The sequence below is a fragment of the Sminthopsis crassicaudata genome, chromosome 1, assembly GCF_048593235.1.
Source record: "Sminthopsis crassicaudata isolate SCR6 chromosome 1, ASM4859323v1, whole genome shotgun sequence".
NCBI classification, from domain to species: Eukaryota; Metazoa; Chordata; class Mammalia; order Dasyuromorphia; family Dasyuridae; genus Sminthopsis; species Sminthopsis crassicaudata.
The window spans coordinates 32,447,390-32,462,799 of NC_133617.1; the positions used below are offsets into that span (position 1 = coordinate 32,447,390).

Consider the following 15,410-nt stretch of genomic DNA (forward strand, 5'->3'; position numbering starts at 1 on the left):
CTATTGGGTAACTGAAGTAAACCAAGAAAGAATCTCAAGCACAGAGACAGTAAGATTGATTGATGGGAACGAGGGCATCTACTGCTCTCCTGGCCCATGATGCAGATCTGACTTCCCCCTGTCCCCTAACTCTGCCTTCTTTTCCAGAGGGATTCCAGTCTTGGATGTGGAGGGGTCTTACCTTTCTCCTACCGTTCTTGTTCTGTGGTCATGTAAGTCACCCCCCGGGACTCTCAGGGACCCCAATATATTTGCTTGTTGTGTTCTTCCCTGCTGTGGCTAAGCAGGGCGGCGGGGCTGGCTGGGTCACCCACATGGTAGGCGTAATAACAATTATAATTATGGAGACTCGTAATTGTGCGGCAGTGGACGAAGAGTTGGCCTTGGAGCTAGGCATCAATAGTAATGGCCACAACAACCAGCAGGGGAGAGTGCTTTACAAATAGGATCCTACTTGACCCTCACAACCCTAAGTCCTATTATTATCTCCGTTTTATGAAGGAGAAAACCAAGTCTCTCTGAGACTGTAAGTTGCAGAGCAAGTGCTGTTCTGTTCCAGTAGAGGGAGCTTCCACACCTGGTAGTTCCTGGTGCCAATAAAGTCATAAATTAAATAGGTCCGTTTCTCTTCACCTATTCCTGATAATAAAGCAATAATAATAACAGCACAAGTTGATGTCATGCTTAAGAGATTACAAAGTGGCTTGGACTTAGGACTTCACAAGTTAGAGCCTGAAGCCCGTGGATGAAGGGGTTCGTAACTTTTGGGGGTGGCAGTTCCCCAAGGGGCCTAGGGATCAACTGCAGTCTGCCCGTAACAAAATAACAATAAATGGCATTAATAGAGAACTTCCAGGTATGTACTTTGTAGTTCTGCTATCTCATTGGGTAACGTAGATGGGAAAAGCTGAACATCCAGTTCCAGTCTAATTCATTTTCTTTATATTCCCCGGGATTTTGTTTTATGCATTTAGAACTAGGATTCTGAGGAATAATTCAGAGTTCCTCAGCCTGCCTGCTTAGGGGCTCCAGGACACAAAGGAGGCCCTCTTGGGCTCCAGCCTGAAGCCCCACTAGCCCAGTTGGGGATAGGGAGGGCCCTCCAGGGAGTGGGGTAGCCTCTGCCCCGTCTGGGGTAACTTGTTTCTCCCAGAGCCTAAGAGGCAGCCATCCTGATGATAAGAGGCTCTTGATTTCTCCCCTCCAGTTCTGGCAGCTTTATAACGCCATCACGTTGTTTGAGCTCTCTACCCATGAGGAATGCAAGGAGTGGCAGGTATGGGGGGTGCTCCTTGAAGGAGATGGCAGGGCAAGCTCCTTGGGTCTGGAGGGGGACAGTGGTGTGGACTGTGAAGGGGGCAAGCTGGTGGGGGACCCGTGCCCATCGCTCTTCCCCTTCTCCCCTCTCTTCCAGGTCTTCGTCTTGGCCATCACCTTCCTCATCCTCTTCCTGGGCAATTTCCTGACCACTCTCAAAGTCGTGCACGCCAAACTCCAGAAGAATAGAGGCAAGGTGAAGTTATGAGCAGCGAGGCCTTCCCTGCCCGAGGGACCCTGGGGTCCTGGACGCCCTCGCCAGGCCCCTGGGGCTCTGGAGCCAGCTGTGGGACCTCAGTCACAGCCAGCTCCAGACTAGAAGAATGTGAACGCTCCCCTTCAGTATTACCCCAGACCTGTGCCCCCAATCTAGATGCCTGGTTCCCTCTTTGTGTCTATTTAAGACTGGGTCTCCCCGCCCCCGGAACCAGAGACCTCTCTTGCCCTGATAGCTGCCAGCCTCCACAGGCCCGGTCCCCATCTCGGGCCCTCCGCCTCCAGCTGGATAGGAGCGGGGAGAGCAAGCATGTTTCAGCGTCTCCCCGTGTTTGGAGGTGAACTTTACTGTTCCGATGTGAGCCGGAGCGGTGACGGATCCTTCAGTGTCCTGGAGGCCTCTCCCCGGGAATGCTGCTACTCCCCCAGGATCCTCTCCTCCCTCCTGTGTTCCCCGCACCACCGGCCCCTCAGTCTCTGGGGGTGGCGCCCCCGGAGCCAGGGCTTCTCCCCCCGCCCCCAAGGCACCTCTCCTGGACTCTTTCCCGCCTCCCGCCATGTTTGTGTTGGAGAGAGAGGGCTGAATGTTAAGAGACGGACTCCCAAGGCTCCCCGCTGGAAAGAGCGTTGGATTCGGAGGCAACGGTTCACGTCCCGCTGGTCACAGGAGGGGCTGAATGGGGCCTCTTTGGGCTTCCGCCTCCTACCAAAAGAGCCCCGCAGCCCCTGGGACCCCTCTCCTATCATGGCTGCCTGGGGCCGCCTTCTGGGACCCCCACTTTCTAAAGACTGGACCGGGTCCCTGGCAGGGGGTGGGGGGGTGAAGGGAGCAGGGGGGTCGGCGGAGGGCTGACCCTCAAACTCTGGACGCCGCCCCAGGGCAGTGTGGGCACACTCAGGGAAAACGGGCTTGGGCTAGGACTCAGGAACTCTTACAGTCCGGGCACGTGGGCTCCTGGGAGAGGTCACCGAGGGGGTGAAGTGGGGAGGAGAGGAAGGCGGGAGAAAGCCGGGGAGAGCCGAGCTTTGATTGGCTGCTCTGAGGGAAGCAGCCGGGTGAGAATCGCTTGTCTACGCGGTGGCTGCGCCATAAGCACCTCCTCCAGCTGCCGCCATCTTTGGGGGCCGAGGGGGACGTTGGCCAGCCAGAATCTCCCCCCCAATTCTCCCCCACCTTCCTAGTCTTTAAGTGACCACTGCGCGCTCTCAGACCCTGGGATGGTTTCCGTTTTTAATAAAAAATGCTCTCTTGTCTGAAGCCTACTTTCTTTGAAAGGGTAGAATTAAAAAAGCAAAAAGGGGCCAGGAGGATGGCGCAATGGATGGAGTACCAGCCCTGAAGTCAGGAGGAGAGTTCAAATCTGCCCTCAGACACATTTCCTGGCTGTGGGACCCTGGGCAAATCGTTTACCCAACTGCCTCGGAAAAAAACCAAAAAAGTGGCATTTAAGGGGAAAAGAACCGGTTTGAGGCTGTGGCGCTGATGAGCAGCAGGGATCCTTTAATGGGAGAGCTTCTGGGTCTGCCTCCCTTCCTCCAGAACCCGAGCAGAGATCCCGTCTCCCTCCCCGGGCCTCTGTTTACCCCTCTGTAAATTAAGCACCCCGCTGGCCACATCCCCTGAGGGTGTGTCTGAGGAAGGAAGGCAGGCTGGTGGTTGCTGTCTGCAACTTTGTGATAGGCAGGAAGGAAGGGGGGCAAGGCTAGTTATCGCGGCCACCGGGGGTTGGGAAGTGGGGAAGGGTGCTCCCGAAAGGGAGACAAGACAGGATGGGCTCCCCCCTCCCGGAGAGCAGTGAGACCCGACCAAGTCACGGGCCGGCTGAGTGTGTTTTGTAGTTTTTTGTACCTTTTTTAATGTCAAACTGAATGTGGCCAAGACGGTGTGGGAAAGGGCCTTGGGGAATAGTCCCCCTCAGGCGGGCCCCGACGGCAGGGGGCCTCCAACAGCAGGGGGCCTTCCTGTGGCAGCTGGGCGACTGAGAGCCGCGGAGCATGATAGCGTTCCAGAGATTAGATAGCCGCAGTCAGGAGGACAAAGACCTCGGCGCTTGGGCCCCTGTCCGGGGCCTTCTCCCCACATTAGTCCCGGCTCATCCAGGGCCTCCTCACTCCCTGGAGCTCCGGCGTGGCCCAGGAACAGGCGGGATGTGACCGGGTAGCCGCTTCTTCCTGCCCCTGGGGGGAGGGATCCACCCGCCATCTTTGTAGCCCTCGCAACCAGCACAGAGCCCGGAACGTGGGGGGTCATCAACGGGTGAATGTGGTTCGATCGCCCAAGACCTCCTTTTCCCACGAGGGCCAAAGCCGACACTGGTTGGGAGTCAGTTCGGAAATCGGGGTGTGCGTTCCAGGGAGGCGCTCTCTGCCCTCCTGGGGATGGGTCTCAGGACCCCTCGGGGCAGGATGGCGCGCCCCTCCCCCCTCCCTCCCCAGCCGCGAGCTTCTTAGGAGCCTGGAGAGGCGGACCGCCGGGCCACCGTCCGCGCCGGGACCCCTCACAGCAGCGCACAGAGCCGCCGCTTCTTCTTGCGCTGGGCCTTCTTGAGCGCGCTCAGCGCCACCTTGGTGGCCTCCCGGAACACGTCCTCCACGTTCTCCCGGAACTTGGCCGAGCACTCCAGGTACAGCGCGGCCTTCATCTGCTGGCAGGCGCTCTCGCCCTGGGGGACGGCCGGCATTAGTCACCGGAAGAGCTGGGGGCCCCCACCTCCCCAGGCTTCTCCCAATTCCGCCCCTGAGCCCCGGGGTTGGCCAGTGGCTCCCTTCCCCCTCCAGAAGCCCCCACCCCCACCGGCACTGCCCGCACCAGTGTTATGTTGATGGAAAATAAAGATCTGTTTGTGGTGGGGCAGGTGCAGGAGCCATAAAGGAGCTCAGCTTCTGCCCCATGACTGATCAAGGAGGGGCAGCAGAGAGGGGGGGGCTGTAAAATGTCAGGGACGCTCGAAGGGGGCCCTCCCCCCAGACCCCCCCCCAAAGTCCCTGGAGAACCGGGCTGGGAGGGTCCCAGGAGCCCCCACTGACCTGGGCGTAGGTGATGGGCTCCAGGTCCGCCGCCCGCAGTTTCCGCAGCTGCTCCTTGTCCTTGCGCAAGTCCGTCTTGCAGCCGATGAGGACCACGGGCGTCCCGTGGCAGAAGTGAGTGACCTCTGGGTACCACTGTCGGGACGGAGCACACGGAGCATCGGTCTCTGGGCGGGGGAAGCCGGAGGGACTTCGGAGGCGCAACCCGAGCTAACTAAGGGCACCCAACGTCCGCTTCCCACTTTCACAGATGGGGAAACTGAGGCCCACGGAGGGGGTGACTTGCCCAGAATCACATCTGCGGCCAGAACTTGGGCCGTCCTTTACCCCAGAGCCAGCTCGGCCAGGCAGGCTACGGGTGTGGATTCTAATCCCTTTGTCACCTACTTAGCAGATCTTAACTGAGCCATTTCTCTCAGGCCCCTTTACTCATCTGAAGATGATCCCTAAGGGCCTAATAATAATGAGTAATAGAGGTTTATTATTATAATTAATGACTAATTACAATAATAAAAGGAGCAGACCTGCAGTCTCCTTGGTATGTGAAATTGGAATAAAACTTGTTCTCTTCCCTAATAAGGAGACTCCTTTGCCACTGAGGTGGGCGCTAGTCTTCTCCCCATTTTATAGATGAGGAAACTGACAGAGGGGAGTGACTAGCCCAGGATTACACAGCTGGCTTATTAGAGGAAGGACCTGAAGTCCTGAGGTTCTGTGTCCACTCCGCCTACCAGCACTCTGACATTTATTGCTGTGAGGGTTGCAGAGCCTTTTCTGTGCTTTACTTTACTCTCACGCCGACCTGAGAAGTAGGTGGATGGAGAAAATGCCAAGGAGAGGCAAAGGGACTTGGGCCAGATGTCGGGCTCCTGGTACCACCCAGCCTCTTGGCCAATTTGTGAATCTCTCCTTTTTTTTTTTTTTTTTTTGCTGAGGCAGTGGGGGTTAAGTGATGTGCCCAGAGTCACACAGCCAGGAAGGGTTAAGTGTCTGAGACTAGATTTGAACTGGGGTCCTCCTGACTTCAGGGCTGTGCTCTCCCCACTGCGCCCCCTAGCTGCCCCTAATTTGTTAATCTCCCAAAGCCCAGCTGCCTCATCTGAAAAATGAGGATCCCCATCCTTGCCCTACTCCCATCTTCAGTTGCTGCAAGAATGAAAGTGCCGTCTGAGGGAAGGAAGTTGTGATTCCCATGATCTCTGAGCAGTCGGAGGGTGGTCACATGCCGGGCCCAGCAGGGCCCTAGGAAGGGGCTGCGGGCAGAACTGCCACATCTGGGCCAAGGTTTCAACCCTGTTACAGTCCCCCAGACTCCTCCTGCTCCCTTCTTTCCAGCAGGAACTTTCCATGGTGCTGACCTCTCCCCCAAGTCGCAGAGGTCAGGAGGGGGGAGCCAGGCTCAGAGCTCTCCAGAAAGCCCTCAGCTCCTTCATCGGGAGGTCCTCACCTTAATGAGCACATTGTCGTAGCTGGTGGGATTCATGACATCGTAGCAAATGAGGACAAGGTGAGTGTTCTGGTAGGACAGCGGCCGAAGGCGGTCGTAGTCTTCCTGACCTAGAGTTAGGGAGAAAGAGCAATCACACGCCATCCAGTACCGCCATACTGACTGGAATTGCAGTCCAGTCACTTCAGTCCCGTCTGACTTTTCACGTCCCCATTTGGGGTTTTCTTGGCAAAGTGATTTGCCATGTTCTTCTCCAGCTCATTTGACAGATGAAGAAACTAAGGCAGCCTGGGTCATATAGCTAGTAAGTGTCTGAGGCTGGATTTGAACTCATGGCCTTAACTGGCCTTTATAACATACCCAATAAAATTTTGATTAAATAATTATCCAGTTTCTACTTGAAGACCTCCAGTGGTGAGACACCATTGCCTCCTAAGGCAACCCATTCAGCTTTTGGATGGCTCAGGGGACTGGGAAGGTTTTCCTTAGTCTGGATGTGCTTCTTTGCAACCTTTACTCCTTCTTCCTCTGGCCGCTGAGCCCCAATAATAATAATAAGAGATAATAACAGCAACAACAATCTACCATTTTTTAGGTACTTATATGGGGCCCGGACAGAATATATGTAGTAGGCAAACAGAAGAGACTGAGGTTACCAGAAGTTGGGGGCGGAGTGAGCAAAGGCTTCACTCTATGAAGTCCAAGTTACATCTTGAGAAGCAGAGGGAGGAAGGGAGGGCGTCCCAAGCACCAGGGGATGGTCAGATGTAGGCGGGATAAACACATAGACAGCCAGAGACAGAACGTGAAACACGTGCCGAAAACTGAGCAGAGCCCAGTCTGACCGACTCCTCAGGTGCTGGAGGGAGAGCGATGGCCAACAGGGCCAGAGAGAGAGCGTTGGAGCCCATTGGGGAAGGGCTACAAAAACAAACTATTTTATCACAGAGGCAACAGGGAGCCACTGGAGGTCAAAGAGCAGATCTTTGTTTTAAGGTAAACTACTTTGGGAAGTGATGAGGAAAGAGATAGGAATAGAAACAGAAACAAAGGGAGGGAGGGAGGAAGGAAGGAAGAAAGAGAGGGAAGAGATAAAGACAGACAGGGAGGGAAAATAAGGGGGGGAGAGAAAGAAAAAGAAAAGAAAGTTAAAGAGGAGAGGAGAAGAGAAAAGGGAGAGTGGGGGAAAGGAAGGAAGGAGGAAGGGAAGATGAGAAGAAAAGATGAGGACAGAACTTTGGAGGAAAACAACAATTGGGGACAAAAGAGCCAGAGAAAGCTAGGTGGGGCAAAAGGGAGCTGATTGATACAGGGATAGAGGGTGAGACTTGGAATCAGGAAGACAGGAAGTTCAAATCCCACCTCAGACACTTACAAGCAGTAGGACCACAGGCAAATCAATTAACCCTTATCTGCCTCAGTTTTCTCATCTGCAAAATGGAGATAATACTAGTACTTACCTCCAAGGGGTGTAGATAGGATCACACAAGATAAATTTTGGAAAATGCTTTGCAAACCTTAAACCTGCTATATAAATTCTAGCTTCTGTTGTGGTTACTAATATAAGCTCCTTGAGGGCAGAGACTGTCTTTTGCCTCTTTTTGTATCCCCAGTGCTCAGCACAGTGCCTGGTACATAATAGGTGCCTAATAAATGTTCATTGATTGGTTGCCTATTTATTTTGTATGTAGCTTGCTTTTTGCACATATTTGTCTGCATGATGTCTTCTCCATCAGATTGTAAGCTCCTTGAAGGCAGGAACAGACTTTTGCCTCTTTTTGTATCCCCAGTGCTCAGCACACTGCTGGTACATAATAGGTGCTTAATGTTCATTGACTGAGAGGCTGAAGACTAGTAAGAGTGAGAGGATGATTAAGGTTATAATCTTCTGGAGAAGATAGAAGGGGATGGGCCAGAGGTCACGTGCAGAGAAGATGGGTCTCAGCCAGAAAGGCCATCCTTTTGTCAAAGACTAGAGGAAAGGAGCAGAGAGGAAGATTCAGTGTCAAAGATTCTGAAATAGAGACTAGAAAAAGAGGAAGAAAACCGCAGAATTGTGCTAAGCACTTTTTCCATCATGTCTCCTTCGGTCCTCACAACCTGTCTCCAAAGCAGGATGCTATTATGTGCATTTGACAGTTGAAGAAACTGAGGCAGAAGTGAAGGGTGATAGGATCACATAGCTACAAAGTGCCTGAAGCTGAATTTGAACTCAAGTCTTGATTCCAAGCTGCTTTCCCACTTGAATCCTTTACTTCTCCAAGATCTTCAGTTGAAGGATGGATAAGATGTATGGGAAGGGGAAGAGAAAGTTTGCAATAGTTCCTATGGAGAGTCAAATATGGAATCAGTTAAAGAGAAATAAAGAACTTCCTGGGTGCAATGAAGATGGGTAACATGGGTCTATAATATCCTAGTTAATACAGTTTGTATACATCAGTGTATACAAGATTCTTACATTACAAGGTAATTTGGCAGCAGGTGGGGGCGAAGGATGGGAAGAAGGGAGGGGAATAAAGAAAGGCAGGAAAGGCATTTGGGAGCTTTGAAAGAAATAAAGGATAATAGGAAGGAGGGCATACCAGGCAGGGGGGACAGCCTTGGCAAAGGCACGAAGATGGGAAATGGAATGTCCCATGTGACAAATAACAATACGGCTAAAGTGGGGATGGGGAGTCATATTTACTAAAGCCAAAGAGGGAGATAGGAGCTTGGTTGTTAAGGGCTGTGTACCTTACCACATAGTTTTCTAAACAACTTGATTGTTGCTTCCACAGTGTCCTTCCTGAACTGAGACACCCAGTGATGTGGACAGTATTTTAATTGGGGTCTGACTAAGGCGGAGGACCATGGACCTATCATTTCCCTTGTTGTGGATGCTCTTTCTCTTTATGCATTTTTCTTCCTTCCTTCCTCCCTCCCTCTTTTCCTCCCTTCCTTTTTCCTGTTTAATTTACTTTTTCTCTGTTCTTTATTCTTTCTTTCTTTTTCCCTTTTTCTGTCTTTCTTCCTCTTCAGTCTTTCTACTTTCTTCCTCCTCTTTTCCCCAGTCTTTCTTTCTCTCTCTTTATTCTTTCCCCTTCTCTCCTCTGTTCTTTTCCCCTTTCTTTCATCTTCTCTTTCCCCCAGTCTTTCTCTTCTTTCTTTTCCTCATTTTTCTTTCTCTCCTCTTCCTTTCCCGTTATTCTTCTCTCTTCCCCGACTCTTTCTCTTTTGTCTTTTCTCTGTTTTTTCTCTTCTTCCCTTTCTTTCTCTTCCTTCCTTCCATTTATCCACCAAGTACTTCTTAAACTCTTACTATGTACCAGCTACATAGTGACTGGCTGGTTGGGGCTTTGGTAGGCACCTATAGGAGGCAATATCATGAAGGGAGTACTGGAGAAAGGGCTGTCTTCATCCCTAGTTCTGCCACTTCATTCTCAATGTGCCTTTGATCAGGTCACTTCCCCTCTCTGAGCCTCAGTTTTCTCATCTGTAAAATGGAGGGAGAGAATGGACTCTCTGACCTCTGAGATTTCTGCAGTTTTAAATTTACAGCTCTGATATATATGTGACCAACTGTCTAAAACATTTTCAGAGCTGTCACTCTCTGCTTTGATGGAGACAGTTTCCTCACTGGAAGAGCCCAGGGTAAAGGATTTCAGGTCATACTGAAAAAAGAAATGAGGGGCAGCTGGGTGGCGCAGTGGCTAGAGCATCAGCCCTGAAGTCAGGAGGACCCGAGTTAAAATCTGGTCTCAGACGCTTAACACTTCCTGGCTGTGTGACCCTGGGCAAGTCACTTAACCCCAGCTGTCTCAGAAAAAAACAAAAGAAAGAAAGAAACCAGACCCTGCCCTGGAGGAGTTATATTATATTTGAGGAATATGATACATACCCAGATCAATAAATACAAGATATAATCATTCAAGCAGAGGAGAGAGAGGTGGGTTAACCCCTGGGAGGAATCAGGGAAGGCAGCTTAGAAGAGGTAACAACACTTGAAGGTGAGCAAAGAGAACATCCAGACCCAGATCACCCCCTGGGCAAAGGAACAGAGGTGGGAGATGTCACATACAAGCACTAGCCAGTGGGCTGATGTGATCACAGGATAAGAGAAGTAACTGGCAGTTAGTGTGAAAGGAAGGACTGGAGGCAGATCACCAAGGACTTTCAATGCCAGGCAGAGGCGTTTGTCCTCCATGCCGGACCGGAGGCACTAGAGAGCCACTAGAGCTTCTTGAGGAGGGAAGTGACAGCAGCAGACTTGAGGAATATCAATTGGTCATCAAGAAGAGGAAGGACTGGAGAAGGAAAAGCCTGGAGACTGGAAGGACAACTAGGGACTTTGGCAATAGTCTAAGAGAAAGACAATCAAGATGATGATTGGGTTAATAAAGAAAGGAGGGCAAAGTTGAGAGACATTATGGATACAGAACTCCCCCCCCACACTTTTCAGCTTCCTCTTGTGTTTTGTCTTCCTCTGTTAGGGCAGCTATGTGGTACGTTGTATAGAGTGCTAGCTAGAGTCAGGAAGATCTGAGTTCAAATCCAGCCTCAGGGATTTCCTAGCAATGTGACTCTGGACAAGTCACTTAACTCTGCCTCGATTTCCTCATCTGTAAAACAAACTGGAAAAGGAAATGTCAAATCACTCCAGTACATTTGCCAAGAAAACCTCAAAAAGGGAGTTAGGAGGACCTGGACATGATTAAAAAAATAACAAACACTTTTGCAGATGAGGGTCCCCATGAGGATCCTTTTCCCTTTTTTATAATCTCTTGGATCCAGACTCAGTAGAGACACTGCTGGGTCAAAGGGTGTGCCCAATTTGATAGATCTTTGAGGGCAGGGACTGTCTTTGTTTTTAATTTGAATCTGCAGCACTTAGCACAGACAGAGCTAGGCTCATAGTAGGTTCTTAGTAAATATTTATTGACTTAGTTAATTAGACATGAAGGGAGAGTGAAGACTTATGGATAACTCTAAGGCTGTGAACCTGGTGACTGATGGAATGGGGATGCCTTCCAGGAAATGGAGAATTTCAGAAAAGGAACTGGTTTAAGGGATTATATGATAATCCATTCTCCACATATCTAAAACTCAAATCTAATCTTGTCACTCCCCTCCACTATAAGCTTTGTTGGCTCCCTATTGTCTTTAAAATCAAATAAAAACTTCCCAACTCACCTAGCCATTATTCCAAATGCTTTCTAGTTTCTCCTCATCCATTACACTTGGTCTGTGGTCCCTGCTTCTTTGCAGCGGGTCTCCCTCATGCTTAGAATGTACTCTCTCTTCACCTTGGAGGTTCATTTTTGTCTGTGGATTCTCAGTGCCTGGGACACAGTAGGTATTTAATAAGTACTTAATGATCATTTGCAATATATTGCGATCGAGATACTTGTCTCTGACAGACAGTTGGAGATATGAGAACAGAGCTTGGGATAGAGATGGGGACAAGATATGTAGATCTGGGAAGCAAGATAAGAAAGAAAGGAAGAAAGGAAGGAAGAAAGAAAGAAAGAAAGAAAGAGGAAGAAAAGGAAAGAAAAAAGAAAAGAAAGAAAGAAACAGAAAGAAAAGAAAAGAAAGAAAGAAAGAAAAGAAAGAGGGAATAGGGAGGGAGGGAGAATGAAAGAGTGAGAAGAGAGAAAGAAAAAGAGCGAGAGTAAGAAAAAGAGAGTGAGAGAGAGAAAGGAAGGAAGAAAAAATAGATATAGAATGAATAGAGAGCTGGTTCTGAAATCAGGAGGATGTGAGTTCAAATACACAATGGACACTTCCTAGCTGTGTGACCCTGGACAAGTCACTTAACCCCAAGTGCCTTAAAAAAAAAAGAAAAGAAAAGATACGTAGATTTGCACCTAAGGGAGCTTATGGGAGAGAGAGCATGGCTAGGCCAAAGAGGAGTGGAGAATATTTAAAGGGAAGGGACAGGGATGCTGGAGCCTACTGAGCGTAAGAAGCAAGGAGAACCAGAAGAAAACAGTGGCAGTGGGCCACAGAGCCTAACGCTGTAGCGTGATTGAGAAGGATGGGGATGGAGAAACAGTGACCGATGTGGTGATTTTGGACAGTTAACTTCAGGTTAGTCAGGGGCAGAAGCCACATTGCAAAAGGTGGAAAAATGAATAGGGGCTGGAAAAGCAGAAGCCAGAAGTGTAAGACGGCTGTCATATGGAATAACAGTTTGAGCAAACTTGTCAAGTGAGGGTTTTTAATAAGAGGCAATGAGGAAGGAGCCCATGGACATGGCAAGATTGAAGTCAAATCAGATCAAGCAAGCAGACATTTATTAAGCACTTACTGTGTGACAAGCACTGTGCTAAATGCTTTAAAAATATTGCCTCATTTGATCCTCAGAACAACTCTGCAAAAGAGGTGGTATTTATTATTATATTTATCTTATTTATATTTTTATTCATACTTTTATATTTATTTAACATATTATTATTATATGTTATTATAATTGCTATTATAATATTATATGCCTTTTGAGTGTTAAGGAAACTGAGGCACAGAAGAATTTATAAAAATGTCAGCCTGTTGACATTTAAGTCTCTGCTCACCAGGAGCTCTCAGTTTAAAGTGAGAAACAATGTAGAAGCGACAACGTATGAACAAGATCTATATAAGGTAAATTGGAAGCAATCTCACAGGGAAGATACTAAGATTAATGGCCAGGAAAAGCTTTTCAGAAAGAGGAGGGAGACTTTATTCCTCCTCGTAGAAGGAGGGGGGGTGTAAGAAAATAAGTATTTTTTAAGACTTGTGTGCTAGACATTGCTAAGTGCTTTAAAAAGATCACTTTAGAGATCAGGAAAGGGAAAAGGACCCTTATGTACTAAAATATTTGTAGCAGCTCTTTTTGTAGTGGCCAGAAACTGGAAACTGAGTGGCTGCCCATCAGTGGGAGAACAGTTGAATAAATTGTGGTATATGAATGTGATGGAATGTTATTGTTCTATAAGAAACGACCAGCAGGATGAATACAGAGAGGCCTGGAGAGACTGACAGGAACTGATGCTGAGTGAAGCGAGCAGAACCAAGAGAACATGGTACACAATAAGAGCAAGATTCTATGATGATTAACTGTGATAGACTTGACCCTTCTCAGATGATCCAAAAGAATTCCAATAGACTTGGGATAAAAAATGCCATCTGCATCCAGAGAGAGAATTATGAAGCCTGAATATTAACTAAGTATAGTATTTTCACCTTTTTTTGTTTGTTTCCTTTTTCTTTCTCATGGTTTTTTCCCTTTTAGTGTGATTTTTCTTGCACAACATGGCTAAGATGGAAATGTGTTTAAAAGTATTGTGCATGTATAACTTGTGTCAGATTGCTCGCTGTCTTGGGGGAAAAGAGAGGTCAGGGAGGGAGGGAGAAAATTTTGGTACATAAAATCTTACAAAAATGGATGTTGAAAACTATCTCTACATGGATTTGGAAAAATTAGAGAAAAAAAATAGACTCACTTGACTCTAAAAACAACACTAAAAAGGAAATGCTATTATTACCCTCTTTTGCCAGTTGAGGAAATGAGGTAGATAGGGTTTAAATGACTTGCTCAGGGTCACACAGCTAGGAACCATCTGAGATCATAGTTAAACTCAGGTCTTCCAGACTTCAGATTTAGTGCCTTATTACTGTGCCATCTGCCTACATTAGTCTACTGGGGGAGAGAAGGAAGATGGAGCTGAAGGAAGAACACAGGGCTTAGAGTTGGCAAGAAAAATGTCTATTTCCTCCTTTGAGCCTGATGCAAAGGAGGATAAACTGGGGAGGATTAAGTCATTTGAAGGGTACACTGGGGGAAATAAAGGGGGAATCCATGCTGAGTGGTTCACATTGGTTACTTTTGGTTGCTGAGTATACTTTTTTTTTTTTTCCTCTGAGGCTAGGGTTCAGTGACTTGCCCAGGGTCACACAGCCAGGAAGTGTTAAGTGTCTGAGACCAGATTTGAACTCGGGTCCTCCTGAACTCAAAGCTGGTGCTCTATCCACTGCCCCACCTGGCTGCCCCTTGTAATCTTGTAATCTACTTGAAACTGCCTCTTTCTTGTGGGAACTAATTTCTGGCCACCACATCCTCAAAGGATACCTGGGCAGTTGATTTCTTGAACCTAAATATAGGACTTGACCATTATCCCAATTGAATTTCATTTAATTAAATTTGGCCCAAAATTCATTCAAGAGCCTTTTGAAGCCTGACTTTGTCACCTGGTATTTTAGCTATCAGGTAGCAAGGTGGCTCAATGGATAGAGTGCCAGGCCTAGGAAAATCAGGAAAACTTGAGTTCAAATCCGGTCTCAGCTACTTCCTAGCTGGGTGACCCTAAGCAAGTCACTTCACCCCATTTGCCTCAGTTGCTTCATCTGTAAAATGAGCTGGAGAAGGAGATGACAAACCATTCCAATATTTTTGCCAAGAAAACCCCAAATGGAGTCACCAAGTGAAATATGACTGAAAATGACTTAACTAACAAATGTTAGCTATTGCTATCAATCTTATGTCATCTGGAAATTTGATAAGCATTATTTGTTTATGCCTTTATTCAAATAACTGATAAAAAAAAGTTAAATAGGAGTTGGTCAAGGACAGATCTCTGGGCCACTCCATTAGACACAGTAAGTTCACAATGACTGCATTAATTAGATCAGCACAAACAACTGTCCTATCATTTAGGAATAATGCCTGCTAGGGAAGTTAGGGCAAAGTATATAGAACAGACCCGGAGTCAGGAAGACTCATCTTCATCTTCATGAGTTTGAATTCTGCCTCAGACTTACCAGCTGTGTGGCCCTGAGCAAGTTACTTACTTTCCTCATATGTAAAATGAGGTGGAGAAGGAAATTGCAAATCACTCCAGTCTCTCTGCCAAGAAAACTCCAAATGGGCCATGAAGAGTTGGACACAAGTAAGATGACTTGACATCAAACATCAACAAAATGTGCCAGGCATTGTGCTAAGAACTTTAAAAAATATTATCATCTCATCCAATCCTCATGACATCTTCAAGGTAGTTATTATCCACATTTTACAGATAAGGAAACTGAGACAAGACTAAATGACTTGGCCAAGGTCACACACAATAAGTGTCTGAGGTGGGATTTGAACTCAGGTTTTCTTGACTCTAGACCCAGAGCTCTTTCTACTGTTCCACTTAGCTGCTTTCAGCTCACATCTCCCCAATCTTGCCTACAAGGTGACAATGAGGCACTTCACGAATTGTTTTGCGCAAACCTAGGTAAATCATCAACAATGGCCAACTGGTCTACCAGTGTCATGGCATTGTCAGAAAAAGAAATGAGGTCAATTTGGCATGAATTGCTCATAGGGAAGCCACACTGACTCTATTTTTACCACTTCCTTTTTTTTGTTAGATATTCACAAAACCATCCCTTTGACAACATGTTC

General features: G+C 48.0%; 2 protein-coding genes across 3 annotated transcripts in view; one reads left to right on the top strand and one right to left on the bottom strand.

Annotated features, from left to right (window-relative positions):
• TMEM120B (transmembrane protein 120B) overlaps window positions 1-2,787 on the top strand; it is a 37,776-nt gene extending 34,989 nt beyond the window's left edge. Inside the window, exons 10-13 of one of the 2 annotated variants that reach the window (XR_012487651.1) lie at window positions 148-212; window positions 1,208-1,276; window positions 1,415-1,982; window positions 2,036-2,787. Coding sequence is in view for 1 of the 2 variants with exons in the window: in XM_074298055.1 (XP_074154156.1) it covers window positions 148-212; window positions 1,208-1,276; window positions 1,415-1,525 (245 nt within the window). In the remaining variant the exon portion in view is untranslated. Of the gene's footprint in view, window positions 1-147; window positions 213-1,207; window positions 1,277-1,414 lie in introns of both variants that reach the window. The other variant, XM_074298055.1, reaches the window with a different exon arrangement.
• A 577-nt stretch (window positions 2,788-3,364) lies between these two features.
• Window positions 3,365-15,410, bottom strand: part of RHOF (ras homolog family member F, filopodia associated) — a 30,419-nt gene continuing 18,373 nt past the window's right edge. The window contains exons 3-5 of the mRNA XM_074298068.1: window positions 6,008-6,117; window positions 4,561-4,695; window positions 3,365-4,196 (exon numbers count right to left, since the gene is read on the bottom strand). Of these exons, the coding sequence (XP_074154169.1) occupies window positions 4,032-4,196; window positions 4,561-4,695; window positions 6,008-6,117 (410 nt within the window). The 3' untranslated portion in view covers window positions 3,365-4,031. The remainder of the gene's footprint in view (window positions 4,197-4,560; window positions 4,696-6,007; window positions 6,118-15,410) is intronic.